Source organism: Uloborus diversus, chromosome 5 (assembly GCF_026930045.1).
Source record: "Uloborus diversus isolate 005 chromosome 5, Udiv.v.3.1, whole genome shotgun sequence".
NCBI classification, from domain to species: Eukaryota; Metazoa; Arthropoda; class Arachnida; order Araneae; family Uloboridae; genus Uloborus; species Uloborus diversus.
The window spans coordinates 47,713,988-47,734,154 of NC_072735.1; the positions used below are offsets into that span (position 1 = coordinate 47,713,988).

The 20,167-nt window shown below is 33.5% G+C and overlaps 1 protein-coding gene across 1 annotated transcript in view; it reads left to right on the top strand.

The window, feature by feature from the left end:
- The first annotated feature begins 6,758 nt into the window (after positions 1-6,758).
- LOC129223059 (peptidyl-prolyl cis-trans isomerase B-like) overlaps positions 6,759-20,167 on the top strand; it is a 30,791-nt gene continuing 17,382 nt past the window's right edge. Inside the window, exons 1-2 of the mRNA XM_054857623.1 lie at positions 6,759-6,993; positions 14,949-15,071. Coding sequence (XP_054713598.1) covers positions 6,838-6,993; positions 14,949-15,071 — 279 coding nt within the window. The 5' untranslated portion in view covers positions 6,759-6,837. The remainder of the gene's footprint in view (positions 6,994-14,948; positions 15,072-20,167) is intronic.

The following is a 20,167-nucleotide window of genomic DNA, read 5'->3' on the forward strand; positions in this document are numbered from 1 at the left end:
TCTCCAGTTTAGTCACTTTCCTATGCCGGGCTGATGAGTGCTAATAAGCACGAAACTGCAGTCCTCGGTTGGAAATGACTGAGCTGGCAGTGTATTTCACTTACCTAGATGTTTCAAAATCATTAGTTTTCTCCGTGATTGTTTGGTTTAAACCAAGTGGCTTAAAAAAAAAAAAATGTGATTTTTTTTTTCCAAAAATTGTTTTTTTTTTTTTTTTTTTTGAAAATTTCATTTTTGTTCAAATGTTTTTATAAAATTTACATGTTATTGCAAATAATAAAATCTAATTAATGCAAAGTAACTAGCAAAGCTTTATACATAAATTACAGATTTATTAAATTTAGAAGTTGAAAATTGTTAAAGTAATGCTAGTTTGCTAAATAGTTTTTATTTTGTTTTTTTCTTTTTTAAAATCTATGCAGCTTTTCTATTAGGTACATAAATATACAAGGCAGACCAACTAAGTTTTTCTAAAATTACATGGAAAAAAAATCCAAGTAGCTCTTTTATAATTTTGAATTATCATTTTTCAGTCTTTTACAATTCAAAATACAGTAGACCCTTGTTTTATGCTTTTTCCATTATACACAGTTTAAGATTTGTCACCTTTATTTTATTTTATGCGGATGAGTTTGGATTTTACGCTGTTGTAGCCAGGGTTGCCAGACGTCCCAGATTTCAAGGGACAGCGCCATATTTTGAAAAATTGTCCCGCGTCCCGGGGAACTTCCATATGGGATGGCTTAGGTCCCGTATTCTAGCTAATAACAATATTTTACAAAATGAGACATTATTTTAAAGGAAAAAAATGAAATAAAGAGCAATAAAAAAATCATATGGCAGCAAACGCAAAAAAGTTTTTTGTTTTGATTTGGTTTGTATGCAGGGCCCGAATAACCTCTAAAATGAGGAGAAGTTCGGCCTCATTTTGGGGGGAAATTTTTCTAAACGTTCTATGCACATTGATACAGCTATGACTAAAGCTAAGTAGCCCAGCAGAATTCAGAGTTAAGTTTATTCAACCTTACAGACTGACAGAAATTTTGCTTATTACATATGTCACACTTGAATTCTCAGCAAATTTAAGTAGTAATATTTTGAAGCATATTTGGCACTTCACAAAGGAAATTAAATGTCAAAAAAGTACATTTTAACAGAGTTGAATCAAATCTAAAACATTTGAGAATCTAGCTTGTAGCTGCATTTTATCAAATGTGTTCCTCGTTTTTAATAATTTAATTCTTTCAAACATTTTTGTATAACAAGTTCAATAATTTACAATCTCTTTAAAAAAATGCAGTTAAAAGCTGAAACTAGAATTGCTAAGCACAGTTTTATAGCAATGTTTGTGCCCCCTAAAATTCTGAGGGGAAGCTCAAGTAATCAGGTCCTGTTTGTATGTTTTTGTTTTGGCGGCAGAATACGTGGCTTACTCTTTCACATTTCTCCATTGGCATTTCAGATAAAGTAGTCACACTGAACATGAAAATGTTTCGATTGCATTGTTTCTCTTATAGCGAACGCAAATAAAAACTAATTAGCATCTGTTCCTATCAACTTCGACCTGTATACCGAACATCGTTCTATTGCTTGCTTTATTCTCTGAGATCGAGTTCCTCCAAAGTAGGGATGCATCGGATAGTGATTTTGCCGGATACTGGATATCCGATGCCCTCTTACCTGCCGGATTCGGATATCCGGCATTTTGATTGCATTGCATGTTCGCATATTTTTCTACAACGCCGTTTCAAAACAATAAATCAAACTTGTTCCACATATCATTTCTTTAAAAACATGTTAAGTACATTCAAATGTACTTTTTTAGAGCCTCTATATTTTAATTTAGGAATTGGGCTATATATAAAATGAAACATTAAAATAGTTTTATTTCGACATATTTTTTCGAAAGAAACAAACTTTTGGCAAAAATTGATTCTGCATGTAATGTACACATGGTTTAAACTTTTAATTATTCATAGTTGAAATCTTAAAGGTTGTATAATGAGTCGTATTTGTTATTAGATTTGCATGACGTGTGGAAATTTTTTTAAACTTCATAATAAAGTAATACATTTGCTTGTTTCCAATTTAGAAATAACAAAAAATATATTAAAACAGGGCCAGTTTGACTCAAAAAATAAGTAAATAAACTTAAATAATCAACTTAAAATTTTACTTTAATTCCAGAAATAAAGGTACATTTTCTCTAAAGGTGCAAATTAGCATCTTAAATACAGGGATGCCTCCCCCTAAAAACCATAAATACCCCCAAAAAAAGAGAAAATATCCCTAACCCCCCCCCCCTCCTAGGTGGGCAACCCAGTTAACAAATTAATAAACTTATGTCAAAATAATCAACTGAAAGGGAGGGAGAAATTATTGGCAACATACCGTCAGCAGATTCGCGAAGAAGAGGGGGGGGGGGGACGCGGGGGAATGCCAGAAGCTAGGTTTGAAGAGGAATGGTCGTTTTTGAAGCAGCAATTAAAAGAGAAAGCATCATCGAAAAGTTTATGCAAGAGTGAAAGCTTCAACTGGAATTTTTGCAAAAGTAAATTCAAAATTAAACCCTCATTTCGTACCGGATAACCCCACATCAACCCCGGATATCTCACATTTTTACCGGATAACTGCCCGGATATCCTGCAAAAAAACTGTTGGATATCCGGATCTGGATTGGCTTACCGGATCAGATACCTCATAGTTCCGGATAGTTAAAAAATCAGCCGGATAGGCTGGATACCGCATAGTTACCGGATATCCGGTGCATCCCTACTCCAAAGTTGTGCTCACCCATAAACATACCGAGAAGAATCTTCTGAAAACATGGTTGTTTATCATCCCTTAAAAATACACCATAACCAGTAATTGCACTCAATCTCAAAAATATCCCCCATCCCCCTTTCACTCCTAAAAACCTGGCCTCGTACTTACGGTTCTTAAATTTGGCAACCCTGGTTGCGGCAAATGCAAGCAGATAACATCTTCCTCTCTTTCAAAATCCAAACTCTAAACACACATAATTAACTGCATTTTCGCATGCTAATAACCGAACTTGGGTCCTTGGAGACATTTATGAGATTGGTTCCAGAGCTCTTTCCAGAAGTAAAGTTGTTAAGCTCACACAGTTCAGACATCAGTGGAAGAAGAGCTTTTAGGAGTGACAAAGGAGCCCAAACCAAGTACCGACTTTGATAACACCACAACCAAAAACATTCACATTGAAATTTTTGAGCAATTTCTAGACAATGGAAATGATCTTTCTGATTTGTTAGTGAAGGATGATTCTATCATGGAAATGACGCAAGTGATCATGGATGGTTTAATGCTCTGCAAAGAAAAATTCTTAATGACTGAACACAAAATTAGTTTATGTTTTCTTTTTAGGCATGTTGTGCATAAAAACTGATATAGGTACACATTAAACTTATTATACAATCAGTTATCACTAGAACGAAGCATTTTTTTTTAATCTACAAAACCTAATCTCTACTTTTTAACTAGAGACGTACCGAGTACTTGGCCTTTTACTACTCGGCCGAGTTACCGAGTAACTCGGCCTTTCACTACTCCGCCGAGTTTCCCAGTACCAATTATGTTGTAAGAAGGACCACCGACACACATCGATGAATTTTGAACTTATTGAAATAGTAGTATAGACCTCCTTGTCCATATAATAGTTTTTAAACTAAATTCCTGCTGAAATTTAACTACAAACTTTTGCAAAAATAATATTTTTTAAATTAAAAATGAATAAATAAAAGGTATGACTTATCAAGTTGGAATTAAAACAAATTTATTCATTATAGGTCTAGTTCGCTAAACAAATAATATTTTAAAGCAAAAAAACAAATGTGCAGGAACACTGCAGACACGTTTTTCTGTGTTACAAGGATTGTCTTTTCAGTGCATAACATGTGAACTAAAGAATGTAAAGGCATACGACAAAAAATTCGACTTTTGCCGGATGCCTTTAAATCAACGAGCTCACATTTTGTGCATTGAAAAAGAAATTCCTCGTAACGCCAAAACACGTGTCTGCAGTGATCCTGCACTGTGCTTCTAACGTTGTTTTATTTCCTTTTATTTTTAAAGCTAAGGTATTTTTATATATCTTATAACTAATTTTAGTTTGTGTAGCAAAAATTCCATATTTGCACAATTTTTAACAAAAAAGTTTTATTAACTTTCGAGACATTCGAACCAAGATTTATTCCATTGAAGTATTTCAAACTTCATTATTCTCAAAATTTAAAATTGAATTGTAAATGGTTGCAGAAAATTATATATGCTTGAGCTTTTTTGTAAATTTAATTATATATTCAATTTTTTGCAACTACTCGGTATTGGCCGAGTATCTGATCAAAATTTGGCCGAGTACCGAGTAGTTACCGAGAACTCGGTAAGTCTCTATTTTTAACACTACTATTAGGTCTCAATTTACTTGGTTTCAATTTATGCGACATTTCCCGGGAACATAACCCCTGCATGAAACAAGGATCTACTGTACTTTAAAAACAGAGCTAAAACGTTCCCGATTTTTCACCGAGAGCAGTGGTGACGAATACATGAGTTTATTTTCAAAATGGAAGTAGACTTTTAAATCAATACTAGAGAAATAAATACCGATAGGTCCTGACAATTTTACATTTGTTTCACCACTAGATAAAGAATACCTATTGACTACAGGAAGAGTGCAGGAATTGCCAAATGTTTGATTGTGTGAAAATTTTTGCTGGTTTTAAAAAATAAATAATAAGGTTACATGAAATTAAAAAGCAAAATTTTGTTAATATTAATTCAAAATAAGAGATTAATTATAAGATTTAGAAAAATTCTAATCAGGAAAAAGAACTGGTTTTGAAAATTGTAATTGCTGCAGCCAATCCTAACATGCAATTGGCATTAGAAAAGGTCCCAAGGGAACAATCTTTTTTTTTTCCTTTCAGGCACCTGATTATTTTACAGAAAACTGCAAGAGGTCCAAAAATACATAAGATTAGCAAAGACAGGGAGAAAAAATAAGGCAGAAATGAAAGCAAAAAGCAGAAAAGCTTAAAGCAGAAAATCGCACATCCTGGAAAGACTTTTACACCTTCAAATAAAGGTTAGGGCATATTTTTTCAGCTCTAAAGAAAGCAGGGTGCAACATAGCGTTTCACAAAAGAGCCCAATTCCGCACTGTTTGGAAAACACACAACAGGAACACTACAAATCTTAATACTACCTCAAATTTCAGACTTTTTCCTAGTTGCCGTAATGTATTCTTCTCTCTTGTACAACAGATACTGAGAAAAAATACTTAAAAAAGGTACTTTTTCGTTACTTTTAAAAGAGCCAATTGGCATCACTATTAAATCACACAATGAAGTAAGAAAAAAACAATTTATTAACTATAATCTGATAATTTTTAAAAAGCTACGAATAGGGTGGTCATATTATTTTTAAAACAATCTGAAACACTTGAATTGTACTAAATCTCTATAAATATAAAAATTTCAAAGAGAGGAGCAGAAAAAATGCTGAGTTATATTTACCACTAAATGGTTTTTTTAAGAGGTATTCTCTCCCATGTAATGCCTTGATAGCCCCCCTTTGGAGGCATATCCCTGTCGGAACGTTTCTGACATTTTCAGACAGTATCGTAAACGAAATTATAAAATGCCTCAACCTTAACTATTAATAAAAATTTGTTTCCGCATTATTTCTCGAAAAACCCATGAAAACATCCAACCATAGGTCACAAACAACACGGTTGAACTGCAGTTAACTTTCCAATAACTGATTTATGAAATGGCAAATTTCCCGGTGTACAAAGTGTACAATGAATAGAGCGAGGTTTACTGTTAAACTTTCTGTGGAAATACTTTTATCAAATACTTTTCATCAAATAGATAATATAACTAACGCTCGACGAGCACGACCGGTAGTGACCGGTTAGTTAATCACGTGACAGCTAATGATCACGTGCTCCAATCAACCAATCAACTGCTGAAAAAGGTAACCGATGCGGTAACCGGTTGATCATAGAACACTGCGGCGTTAGGCATCAGTTACCAATCGGTTGAGGTCGTCGAACGCAACCAAAAACTGCTAGGCTGCGTTCGGAAACGATCCACCGGTTACACCGCGTGGTTAGACCGGTGTATGACGCATTTGGAATTTTGTTATGGTATAAAGGGCGGACAGGTTGCTCCCAAGTCGACCGCCCAAAAACGACCGCAGCGTTTCCAAATGCGGTTAAGTGTCGTCACCGGTTCGTCCGCAAGCGTTTCCGAACGCTTGCGGGGGCACCGAGGTGACCGATTCTTCTTTCCGAAATAACCCCTATTTTCAACATGTACTATTTTGCTTATGTTTGACGAGCACGACCGGTAGCGATCGGTTGGTTAATATCACGTGACAGAAATGACGTCAGCGGTTACTAGCGGGTTGTTCACGAACCAATGCTTCATCGGACGCTATCGGTTGATCACCGGTTATTTGCGCAGACAAGACGCAAACGAATAACACACAGGTGAAAAATAATTGTAATTGGGTCAAAAATGTTTTTGTGGTTCCATCAACCAATCAACCAGCTAGAGTTGCGGTCAGCAAGTAGATTAACCAGTGAGGCTCATAAAACGACATCGGATGCAACCAGTTAACCGGTAGCTCTCATGAACGCTGCGGTTAGCAACTGGTTACTCACTGGTCGACCGGTGAGGTTCGTCGAACGCAAGCATTTACTACAACTTCGATTGAACCGGCAAATATCGCTTAATCGCATTTTGATGAGATTCAAGAGTGCTTTAATGCTGTCGTAGTAAAGATTAATAATATTTGACGTGGCGTTAGATGCGTTTTGTTTTGTTAACTAAAATTTGGGATTATAAAATTATTTTCAAGATGTTTCTAATTTCCTTTGGATTTGCATTATGTATATTTTGCTTCAATACATATTTTGTTTTAGCTGAAGAAAAGACACCTAAAGGTCCAAAAGTGACAGATATGGTAGTTAATTTTTACGTTCTTTCTTATTTGAATTTTAATATTTCTCTTTTTTTCACTTTTTCTGGAAAACCTTAAAAATGTCTTCCTTTTTAGAATTATTTTGTTAAATTTGCGAGAAATTAGTGTGACACAAGTTGCTTTTTTCTTCATGCTTTTAAACCAGTGGGCATAATAGGGGTCTGTCCCAGGATTTTTCACAAAGTTCGTTTTTTGTAAAAAAATCAATTTTGTAAAAAATCAAATAATTTTGCAAAAAAAAAATTTAAGAATTTTGATCTGGCGCAAACTGTATTTTTGACACTAAAAGTTGAGTGTTTACCCTCCTTTCTGTTGAGAATATCATCTGTGTTTCGAGTATTGTGTTGGAGCGGCATCGCTCACTGGGAGATGGGCACCCCTCAAGTAACAATATTTATTTATTTACCACTCTACATTATGTTAAATTATACTAGAAATGTTATATGTAAAGTATTTAAAATACTCGTAACAAAGAAGTTTAACTTTTTACAGCATTTAACTTTTTGAACCAAGACACTGTTAAAGAGGAGAGAATTTTGTTGGAAACTTATAAACTCTGCGATTTTTACAAAAATAAAAAATATTTAGGGCCGTGGTAGCCTGATCGGTAGGGCATTGGACTCGGGGCCGGAGGGGCTCGGGTTCGATCCCCGCTGGTCGAAGACCCACCGTCGTCATTAAAGGGGGACTGGGCGACGTTAAATATGCTCGTGGTCTCAATGTCCTCCAAGTGAAACGATACCTCTGGGGGGTGCTAGTACCAGGTAGCTATTAGCTCTTGGACTAGTTCTAAATTCTCATTAACTGTTCGATCCGGTGATGGTGCTGTCATCTATCGGTATATAAAATAATGGAGGCAAGGCACTAGTATGCAGACCTCGACACAAATACAGTTGAAGTCAGTTGTGACTCTTGAATAGAAATAGAAATAGAAATAAAAAATATTTATTTGTTTATCTCTTAAAAAAGCGTACTAAACATCGCAAATTCGAAAAATCAGATTCCCATAACGGATGGGAAGAGATTGCAATCCTCAAAGTGAAGGCATGAAGTATAAAAACGTATTGTAAAATATTTTTGTTAAAATTATTTTAGAATCGCATTTTATAGTCCTATGATAAACATATCATTAATATCTGGACACAGTTGAAGCAAATAAAAAATAAACCATAGATTCAGCATTTTAGTTTTTGACTCATAAAAGAAAATGAAATTCTGCTTTAAAAACGTAAAATTGTTACAAAAATAAAGAGACTTTTCATTTATTTGCATCCTAATAAAGCAAAGTTAGCTTGAAAAAAGAATAAATTTCTCATATGGATGTAAAAAGATTGCGTTTTTCAAAATGTAGGCATTCTGAAGAAAAAACATGGTAAATAAAAGAGTGTATTTAAAGTTAATTATCTTTTTTAGCATCAAAATATCAAACCCATACAATTTTCTCACAAAATAACAGTTAAAACATCGCACCGCCAGATGCTAAGTGGCGATAAGTTTGAAGCTGGAAGGGGGAGAAAAGTGCTTGTGGCGCCTATTCACAAAAGGTTGACGCTTTTTCAGAGATGTTTACAACAAAACCGTTGCATAAAACGAACAAGCAAAATTATAAAACCAAACTGACTTTCAGCTGTTAATTTCTTACAAAGAAACCAACAACAAGCATTGTATTTACTTGGCCGTAGTAGTTATTTATCGCTTGCAGGAGCATCACAAGAGTGCCGATTTTTTTTGCAAAATTTGCAGATTTTGTGTAAGTAGATCCCTCTAACTTTAAAAAAAGGTTCCAAACATTGTTTTTACACACAGAAATATGCTGCGCTATTTTTGATTTGAGATTTGCTCTTTCAATAATCAATTTGTGAAGATCCGTTTTTGTTTATCAAAATTTTATGAAGGGTTCATTTTGGTTGATCAGGACTTTGTGAAAGGTCCGTTTTGGTTGATTGGAAGTGTCCATTAACGGACCCCAAATTTCCTCTGGCCAGACCCTTGCTTAAAGGTTGAAAGGACTTGAATCCTTGTCTGAGTAATGAAAATTTTCCCTTGTGTGTAAAATTGAAAAAAAAAAGAAACTGAGTTATTTTTACTTGTAATAGGAAATACTTAAGATTATGAAAATAAGAATGCTTTCGAAAGTAGCAGATGGGGGCAGCATGAACTGGCCCTAGCATTTAAAGGTCAACCTATTAAAAGTTGTTCCTTGAAGGAGAGATGACCTTTCCCTTTTAGTTTTCTCCTATGTAAAACAGAGCGAATTCAGCTTCTAGTTTTAGGAGGTGGTCATCACTGGCATAGGCGTCGGAACCGGGGGGAGCTGGGGGAGCTTGAGCTCCCCCTGGAATATTTCAGACCGGCTCAGCTCCCCCGGAAAAATGCTCGCACAGCACAGCAGCTTTCTGTCATACATTGTTCACCTCAAACCTGATTTCAAAAATGTGATCTACCTTTTCTAAAAATTTCCACCCAATAAGCACAGGGGACAGACGGAGCGCACTTGAGTCCACCTTCACTCTTTTTCTCACTGTTTACACACCTCTTGATTCCCGGAAGAAAAATAAAAGAATTTTAGACAAGCTATCCTACCGGCTGCGGAAAAGTGGGCTTTGCCCCGCGGCCTGCAAAAATCACTACCAGTACCGATAGGAGTTTGTTCCCCACCTTGAGCTCGTTGTTTCGGGAGCGGCATCGCAGTTTAGTTCACATTCTTATTAGTTTTGCGTCACATGCCGTTTTTTTGTCGCGTGATCACAAAAAGGATAGTTTGGCATTTAAATATGAATAATATGGAAATTGCTACAGACATAACTATAAAAAAGGTTACTAAGGTAAGGGCAACTTGTTCAAATCAAATGATTTCAACTTTCCAGAAACTTATCTCATTTTAAGATATCTGACTCCTTAAGTAAAGAATTTCCAGCGGAGTCCTTTGAAACTGGTTGATAAAAATAAAATTGCAAAATTTAATGTGAAAGTTAAACTGAAAGACCAAGTGGTCGTGTTCTTTATTCATTGCAATTACCTACATCAAAAAAAAAAAAAAAAAAAAAAACGCGGGGAGGAGGGGGATCCCCAGTTGCAAACAAATTTATTTATTTATTTTTAATCCGTCATTTATTTCTCTCTTATCATTTTTCACTCCTTCATAAAAAGTTAAGCCCCAAACAAAGAAAATTCTTTAAAGATTTCCCAAAAGTCTAATTATGTAGTTATAAAACAAGAAACAGTCCTAAACTAATTTTCGAGGGATCATGAACGTACAAATATTTCAGGTTTAAATTCTATGTTTAGGCCTGTGCCTAATTGGCCTGGCCTACGTGACCCATCTTCCTAAGGGGCCACAAATTACTGAAAGAATTATGCATGGCATTACAACTATACGAAAAAATTCCATGGTATTTTTAAAAGTACATAATAATAAAAAAAATAATGACTTTTTATTTAGAAAAGAACTTTCTTAAAGGATAATTTTTATTAATTCTGCCAGTAGCGAATTTACCATGTCACAATTTCGAGTGCCCCGAAGTTGATTCGTGAATGCACATAATTTACATTGTTCTGGGGCCCCCGAAAATGCATTCCGACAGGGCTAATAGTCTTCAAGGAGCCTGAAATTATTGTAGGCCTAGGGCCTCACATTTTGTTATTCGGGACCTGACCCTAACGCTGACAAATATCAACCGCAGCCGTGTTTTTTTAAGATTATAGTTTCGAAAAAATAACGAGAAGGAAACTCTGAACCTTTTCTGACACGTAACACCATTGAAGAACGCTCTCTAGGACAATTTTGAAAAATTACTAGAGTAGAGCTCTAGTACAGCCTTTGCCCCTGACATCATTGAAGATTGTCTACAATTCGATTTTGGATCTTCAAATTCGAAATATTGGGAGTTAGATGTAAATAGATTTGAAAATTCGATCGAGGACAATCCCTCGAGTCATATTAATTTCAATAACGTCAACAAATATAGTATATAATCCGTTTTTAAGACATTAATTTCGAAAAATTTTCAGGGAAGTTTATTCGATTCTTTTCTCCCCTTAACATTCCAAAAATTGCTTAAAAATTCGTTTTTAGAACAAGAATTTTAAAATTTTCCCGGGGGAGGAACCCCTCTACTTCTACGTTATCATTTTCGAGTCCTGACTGATTCCTTTTCAAAACCAGAGTTTTATCACCTCATTCTCTCCATATTCAATGTATTTATCAAATATAATTGAAAATTTTGCTGGGAAAGGAAGAGAGGGAGAGAAGGAAGCTTCGAGAAGCTAGTTTCTTATGAGGAGAAAATTTAAGTGTCCCCCCCCCCCCAAATTATTTTCTGGTTACGGCATAATGTGTGTCAGTTCCCCCTACTTCCACCAAGTTCCTACGCCTCTGATCACTGGAATTTGAGGACTCAAATAAGGAGAATTGCGTAAATGTATGTGGAGAAAAAGAATTTGTAATACGAACACCTGCACTGTAAGAAACTTAATATTCATACAGATGTTGGGGACATCCCTGGAAAATTTTCGAAATTATAACTCTAAAAATGCATTATTAGAATATTTCTAGATCTTGAACGATGTTTGCGAGACTCTGCTTGCTCTCAGCTTCAATGAGAAGACATCTGCCTCCAGCTTGGTTATTCAGAATGCTCTCCCTGAAAAGTTCTAATAAGAACAAAACTGCAGTCTCTAGCTGTGATAACCATATATTGCAAGTTGTTCTGCCTTAGCCCTGGTTTAGGAGCCGTAGTTTACTGCTAAATACCCAAGCTTTGCTTCAATTCATGAATCAAAAGACCATGCTGTGGATCTCGCTAGTGAGATGGATTCTCTATATCTACCAGTTTGTTGGCACTCTCAGCTTCAATGAGAAGACGCCTGCTTCCGACTCGGTTATTCACTATGCTAGACTGAAGAGTTCTAATAAGAACAAGCGGTGGTAACTTGGCTGTCTGGTATATTGGAAGAAGGTGAGGAATCTTCAGCGGGATAAGGTTTTACGTTTATTAGCTACACAAGAAGGTACATCTCAAAGGGCTTCAGGTGGGTGTCAGGGGATCATGGGAACATTAGTAACATCCTCTGTGTTAACATCAGCCGATTGTCTCTTGAACCTAGGCCCATTGTGAGGCCAAAAAGTCCCTTTTATCTTTTTTTACTCCTTTAGTGTATAAAATGGATGGTCGTTTAATTATTTCAAACGTACATAAAATACAGAGGTAGATTCAGCTTCTGGTTTGAGAGCAAGTAATTAGTAGATCAAAGTATTGACAATCTGAACCTAGTCGTAAGTGTAATAGACAGGGGGGGGGGTTCTCCCCAAAGGGTAGGGTTCGAGTTAGTCTGAAAAATGCACTTTGTATTTATAATCAGTTTTAAGTTTCTTTACTTATTTGTGTTGAGTGTGTTACTTATGCACACTTTCACATTTATGCACATCAATCAAAATACACAAAAACACTGCACAAAGGCTTCGCAAAACAGAACTAATACACTACACGCTCTCCAGCACGATGGCTCACTCAAGATTAACTTTTTATGCCACTGAGGCTATTTATAAATCCAGAAAAGTTTCCACAATATTCCATTGAGAATTTTCGAAAAAGTTGTAACAATTTCTCGTATTTTCTTTTTACTTCGTTTCATTCACAAATCTTATCATTCAGAAATAGAGGGACCATATACTTCATTCAAATGTAAAGGGGTTGTATATTCATTACAAGAAACTATTTACAGATTACATTACCAAGACAATTTTAGATGAAAAATAATAGAATAAATGCCAAAGTTAGCCAGATTACAACAAATTAATCATAAAAATATTTACTGTTTATCGAATTTGTAACTATTGATCAAATCGTGTGCTTTCAATTTTTGAAAGCTGTAACTCGGAAGAAAAAAAACTTTTTTTCTAAGTTCTTGGGGGGGGGGGGGGCGGGTAGTTTGCCTTGGGTGACTCATCTGATAGGCGACACCCAAAGTTAATTTCAGTGTATATAAAAAAAATAAAAATACTTTAGTTCTGAAAATTTTCCTGAATATATTTAAAATTATATTTCATCTACAAAATTTCAACGAAAATAGGCACTACGTTGCGGGGAGAGGCCGGGTACATGTGCGTCTGGAGCAAATTTCACACAAAATGCGGCGCAGTAGTATACACCTTTGTATGAATAGTTTTTACTATGCCTATATTTTTTTCTTCACTCGATTTTTAATTTAAATGTTATTGGCTGCTTTAAAATTAACCTTAATATGAAGATTTTAAGATTACTGCAATTCTTGAGTGTTGTGACCAAGAAATCATTTACACTTATTTTGTTCCATACTTTTAGAGAGAATCAGGCTTATAGAACTAGTCAATAAAAAAAAAACCTTAGACGTATTTTATCGGATCTTTTGGATTCGTGCTTTCGCGTCAAAACGTATTTGAATTTGTCAAACACCCTCAGAAGTTTCCACCCGAGCTATGGTCCTCGACTTGCTAAATTGTTAAATTCCTTTACTATTTTATAACTGAGATCTAGAGACTCGAGTGCTCGGTACTCAGCCAATTTGCCAAGTACTTGGTACTCGGCCAAATTTTGATCAGATACTCGGCCTATACCGAGTAGTTGCAAAAAAAATGAAAATTGTCCAATACAGATATTAAAATTTATAAAAAGGCACAAGTATATGTAATATTCTACAATCATTTACAAGTCGAACTTAAATTTTGAGAATAATTAAGTTTGTAATGCTTCAATGGAATAAAACTTTATTTTAATGTCCCCAAAGTTAATAAAACTTATTTATTAAAAATTGTGCAAAAAGGTAAGTATAGAAAATATGGAATTTTTATGTCAAAAATGGATTTTTGCTACAAACAAAAATTAGTTATAAGAAATATAAAAATACCTTTGCTTAAAAAATTATTGGATATAAAACAACGTTAAAAGCACAGTGCAGACACGTGTTTTGGCATTACAAGGAATTCCTTTTTCAATGCACAAAATGTGAGCTCGTGCATTTAAAGGCATCCGACAAAAGTCTGGACTTTTTTGTCAAATGTCTTTTCATTCTTTAGCTCACATTTTATGCACTGAAAAAGACCTTCCTTATAACGCAGACACATGTGTCTGCAGTGTTCCTGCACATGTGTTTTATTTGCTTTTTAAAATTATCTATGTTTGACGAACTAGAACTATATTAGATTGGTATAATATGTTTAAATTCCAACTTGATTAATCATACCTTTTATTTATTTATTTTAATTTTAAAAATAATTTTTTTGTAAAATTTTTGACAGAAACAAAATTTTTTAAATAATACATAATTAAATTTCAGCAGGAGTTTAGTTTTAAAAACTATTATATGGACAAGGTCTACTACTATTCCTATAAGTTCAAATTTCATCACATGTGGGTCGGTCGTTCTTCTTAAAACATAACTCGGACCAGTAGTGAAAGGCAGAGTACTCGGCTACTCGGTACGTCTCTACAAACAAAACACTATATTTCTATTTTTATTTGAAAGTGATTACTTGAAAATGTTAGGTAACAAAATCGTTTGCAGACAATTACTATTAGTTAAGTTAAAAAGCAAGCAAACTAGGGTTCGCTAAACACTCAAGCCAGCTGATTGCTATAATTGCAGTTCTTTTCTCATTGGTAGACTTTTTATACATGTAATCGAGGTAGTCAGTTTTTTAAAAATGCAATGAGTCGGTGAAAATTAATGATAAAAAGAAGCCCGGAGTTGGCATGTTTCGTAATGACTCCGACTCCTTTACCCCAAAATCAGTCCAACTTTTCGACTCGGACTCCGGAGCCCTGGTTAGAACTGTGTTTGTTATATTGACTAGGACCAGCCTAGCTGGGCCAAGAGCTTGTTGCTGGTTGTCACATTTGTTTTTGTATAATATTTATTGTATGCATATTTAAATATGTCATGTATGATTTTTCTTGTAGGTATTTTTTGATATAACAATTGGAGGACAGCCTGCAGGACGAATTGAAATAGGTTTATTTGGTAAAACTGTACCAAAGACTGTAAAAAACTTCATTGGAATTTGTACTAAACATAAAGAAGAGGTATGCAACAATTTAAAAAGTTTTTGACTTTATTACTTTCGTTTATTGTTGAACAAAGGATTGGTTGGAAAGTATATTGTACTGAAAAAAAATATTGTTATGTGTTTGGTGCAACTTCCGACTTTCTTTAAATGACGATACAGTTCTTGAGAAAACACAGATTTATTTACAACTATGTACAAGAAATATCGTTGGCAACTGTTAAATTAGCCATAGCAATTAGGCAAATATCAATTAACACCGTAAACGGTCACACACGTATTTACTTCTAAATACGCAAAAACACAGCGCAAAGGCTAATACACACAGAACTAAATACATGCTCTCCAGTGCAGCAGCTGATATGATTCACAAGCAAAACTAACTCTCATTCAAATGCCACACAGCTTTTATACTTGGCAAAGAAATATCCAAAAAATCCAACCTTGTTCTACTAATTTCTCTTATTTTCTTTTTACTCCATTCACAAATCTTATCCTTCAGAAATGAAGGGACCATATACTTCATTCAAATGTAAGGGGGTTGTATATTCATTACGAGAAACTGTTTACAGGTTACGTTACTAAGACAATTTAGATGAAAAATAATGGAATAAATGTCCAATTTTGCCAGATTACGACAAATTAATCATAAAAATAATTACTATTTACAGAATTTGTAACAATATATTTGCATGGGAGAAAAGAATTACCTTTTTGTTTTTCCAAAACTAGAATTTTTAATTTTAAAATTTAACAATCATCTCCAAAAAGCAAATCTAGTGTTTGTTTTTTTTTTTTTTTTTTTGTTTGTTTTTGTTTTTTTTTTTAATTCTATTTTTCCTTCAGACCTAATTTTTTATGTCTAGAAACAGATTAATAAAATTCTTCTAATACTTCAGTTTTTGTTTAATGGCACTCAACTAAAAATAAATTTAAGATCTGGTTGTGATTGACCTTAATTGAATTTTAGAATATTATTTGTAAATTAGTAGATTAATTAGTTGTATTATTTTTCATTGTCTATTAGCTCAATATATTTATATAGTGAAGCACTGTTTATATGGGTAGTTCTCAAAAGGTGGGAACAAAAACGTTGCTTTTGAGTTATTTTTAAAATTTTGGAATTTGAAATCAATTTTGCTTTTATTGCATAGCATGTACACCTAGAACATCATACACAAATATAAAGACAGCAGGTATTTATAAAAAATTAATAAATAGCAAATTTAATGATCGGTCTGTAGGTAACAGATTTTGGACATAATCATGAAAGTTTCAGTTTTTGAACTTTTCCAATGAAAATTTTACCTATTTTTAAATTCTGCAATGAAAGATAGAGGATTTATGAAGTTCATGAATGACCTTATATACTAATCTTAAAATAATAAAATTTTGTTATGGTTTCGTAGAATCCGAAAAAAAAAAAAACATTTTGCCAGCGCAGGTGATAAAGTCGCCAAAACCAATGCTCTTGGCGAAAACCTGAATTCCTGTCTGGTAACCCTTTGTTCATCGTACGCTGTGAGTTGTTGCCAATGCTGTGAGTTGTTGCCAATCGGGGTTTGCTTGGCAATTTTTGCCGCTTTTGTTTACTATTTGTTACGATCATAACTTGAGTTTCTACTGTTCTTTTTGTAATGTTTAATGCAAAACGTATTAATTGTGAAAAATATAAATGGATTAAAGAAATTAACATTATAATAGCCTTTTTTATTAAGGTTACAAGACGACCCTATTATAATGAATAAATGGACAGAATTATCGGCGTATAGTTCGTAACGCAATTTGGACATCTCACATATATGTTGAAAAAAAAATGATTTTGCTTCAAAGATACTGCATAAAAACATATGAAAACAATTTAAAATGATTACTAATTGATTTTGAGGATTGAAAAATACCTTTAAAACATATAAATCATATATTTAGTACAGTGAAACCTGTGTAAGTTGACCACTTGCGGTGCAGTACTTTGGTGGTCAACATAGACAGGTGGTCAACTTATGAAGGGGGTAATAATTTTTTTTCTCTTTTTTGTCATTTCTTGCACCATGTATTCATTTTTTGATTGATTGATACTTACTCTTTCTGTTCAACTTACTTTCGTTATTTAGCATTACTTTGAAACAATAAATTAAAATATTATTCAAATATTTTTAGAGATTATTTTCCCCCACGTATAATGTGTCATGCAAATTTAAAATTTCAGTAAATTGATCAAAAAAAAAATCTTATTATTTATGAAAAGTTACTCATTTGATATTAAAAGTTCCTAAAAATTCATAGCTTCTCAAAAATTACAAATTTTTCTCATGTACATTTATAACCCCATGATGATCTACTTTTCAACAAAATAACTCCTTATGGAAGTTGGCGCACTTATTAGACACTAGTTTTAGAAATTCCATATGTGTCAGCTAATTTTCTCTGGCTTTCTCCCTTTTCAATTAATTTTAATATTTCATACTTTTTATCAATCTCGAATTCAACTAACTTTCTTTTTGAAGCTATTTTATGTAAAACTATAACACAAAGAGCAACAAGCTGGACTCTCATAGTTCAAAAAAGCAGATGAAAATGAAAATGTCGTATCTCTTAATCCCTTGCACCAGAAATACTGCAATACAAGTAACTTTACTCTTTAGCACAATTCCATTGTTGCCACAAAATATTGCAACTGGAAAAAAATACTTTGCACTTTTCTATTGACACATGTGTTTTCATAAAGAAAAACAAGTTTGGGGAATAAAAGGGTTCTTAGTAGTTTTCCCATGTGGTTAAACTCAAAAGGAGGTTTAGTTATGCTGCTGTTTCATTTAGTTAGTAAAATGCTGGTCTGGTATCAAAAATATTCTTGGAAAGCTATAAAAAATATAATAAAATAACTTGCTAAGTAAAATTAAAAATAAACCAAGTGGTTAACTTACAAAGGGTTTTTTACAATAGTCCAAACCAAATTTGGTGTTCATTAGTGGTCAAGATAGAGAGGTGGTCAAGTTACAGAGGTGGTCAACTTTACAGGTTTTACTGTACTCAAATAATAGCATTATCAAGATCGTAACTTTTGGACATACATAAAACTTCCAACTTCCTTTTTTTCTAAATTTTTTTACACAATAAATAATCTTTAATTTTTTAATTTGTAGAAAATATTATTAAAAAAATATTCAGTTTGAGATTCATACTCTTAATTTTGTTTTGAAACATTTGGAAATAATTTTTAAAAAACATTTTTTTGATGGTACATTTGCTCAGTTAACGTTTTGAAAGTCCAAAATTGTGCCTTTTAGGAAAGAAAATATTTTTTAAACTGTATTTGAAGAGCATTTTTTCCATAATTTATGTCAATTCTTGTCTCTATAGAGTATTATTATTTAACTCAAAAATTTTTGAGTCAATTAAAATGAAAGTTATTTGTTGTTGAAGCTTCAAAGTTGAGGCCTGTGTTTGCCCCCACTTTTTGAGAACTGCCCATATAAGTTTCTCTTTTATATGTTTTTATCATTTATGCATTTAAATCAACCCACGCAGAATCAAATGCATATTAATGTATACTTATTATGTTTATCATTTGTATAAGTTTTTTATACAGTCCAAACAAAAACATAAATGGTGCTCTATTGTACATTAGGGTGGAGTGAAAAAACCCAAATCAGAAAAATGTTAAGTAATAGTGTGGAAAAGTTGTGGTAGAGATATTTTGTTATGCAAAAAGACTTCGACAGAAAAAATATCTTGAGGGCTCCCCCGTCCCTTGAAGTTGACCATTATTGCATAAAAACAGGGAAAAGTTGCAATAATTTCATTAAAAATAAAAGTTTGATAAATTTCATATATCACTTAAGAGTAGGCGTTTTGTGTAGATTACACACTGCATAAGATCATTTTAATAATAAACTATACTTTAAAGTTCCATGCATGCTTTGAATTTGAGGAGTATAGCTTCAAAATTGAACATCGTGATGCTCCGTATATTGAAAAAAACGTATTAGAAGTTATTATTTGCAAATATTTGCTTCCATATGAATTAATTCTTACATAGATAAGGAAAAAATAAGTAATGCAAGCATTTCTTATGAGGTTAAAAAAAAAAAGATAACTCTTCACTTAGTCAATAACTTTAGCTCAAAAATTAAAATTTGCCTAAGATAGAGAAAAATGGTTAGGTGTAAAAATTTGAAAATGTAAATGTAGCTTGAAACAGCCGACATAATCTACACCTTGAAACGAGAAATAGCTACATAAATTTTAATATTTTTGAGCCCTCAAACTGTAATTACATTGATTACTATTAAAATATAATTTGGTGTGCCAGTTGAACTATTCGACTCCTCCGATTTTCGGTCTTAGTATTATATTGTGGCGCATTTCTGGATTCTAATTTGACTTGAAGAAATCCATCTCTCTTAATTACAAAACAAACTATAGCTAGCTCTGTATCCAATTTTACCTATCATCTCACTGCTTTAGTAATGCATGTGAGGTTCAGAAAACCATATAATTCAGTAGGTATGCCATCAATCACCATTTCTTTCAAAGTTTTATCTGAAATTCCCATTTTGGAAAGGTGGAGCCTAGTTTTCCCACTTCTGCTTATTGATGAGCTCAGGGTAATCTCTCAGCTTCGAAATTAAAATCTAAAATTGTAAATTTTCAATGTCCAGTCGAATTCTTCGAATTTGTCTTTGTAATCAGACGCAAACCAAGGTTTCTTATGACGATCGTCTGCATTCTTCAGTGTCATATTTTTTAAATTCTTAAAGTAACCAGTGTACAGAACTACAATATTGTTGATGACCAAAACCTCATCTGAGAACATAGTTTCAGTCGGAGTACAGTGGCAAAGTTGGAAGAATTCGATTGGGAAAACTTTTCAATTCCACTTTTCAATTTTGATGCTGAAAGACTACCTTGAGCTCATTGATAGGTGGGAACTCGAATCCTCCACCTAAAGTTGGAATTTCAGATAAAACTTTAAAAGAAATGGTACTTGATGGCGTACCTACTGAAATGTATGATTTACAAAACCCATGTTATACTAAAACAATGAGATTATGCGTAAAATTAGACAAAGAAACATCAACCAGAGTTTATTGTCTAACCGAGAAAGATGGG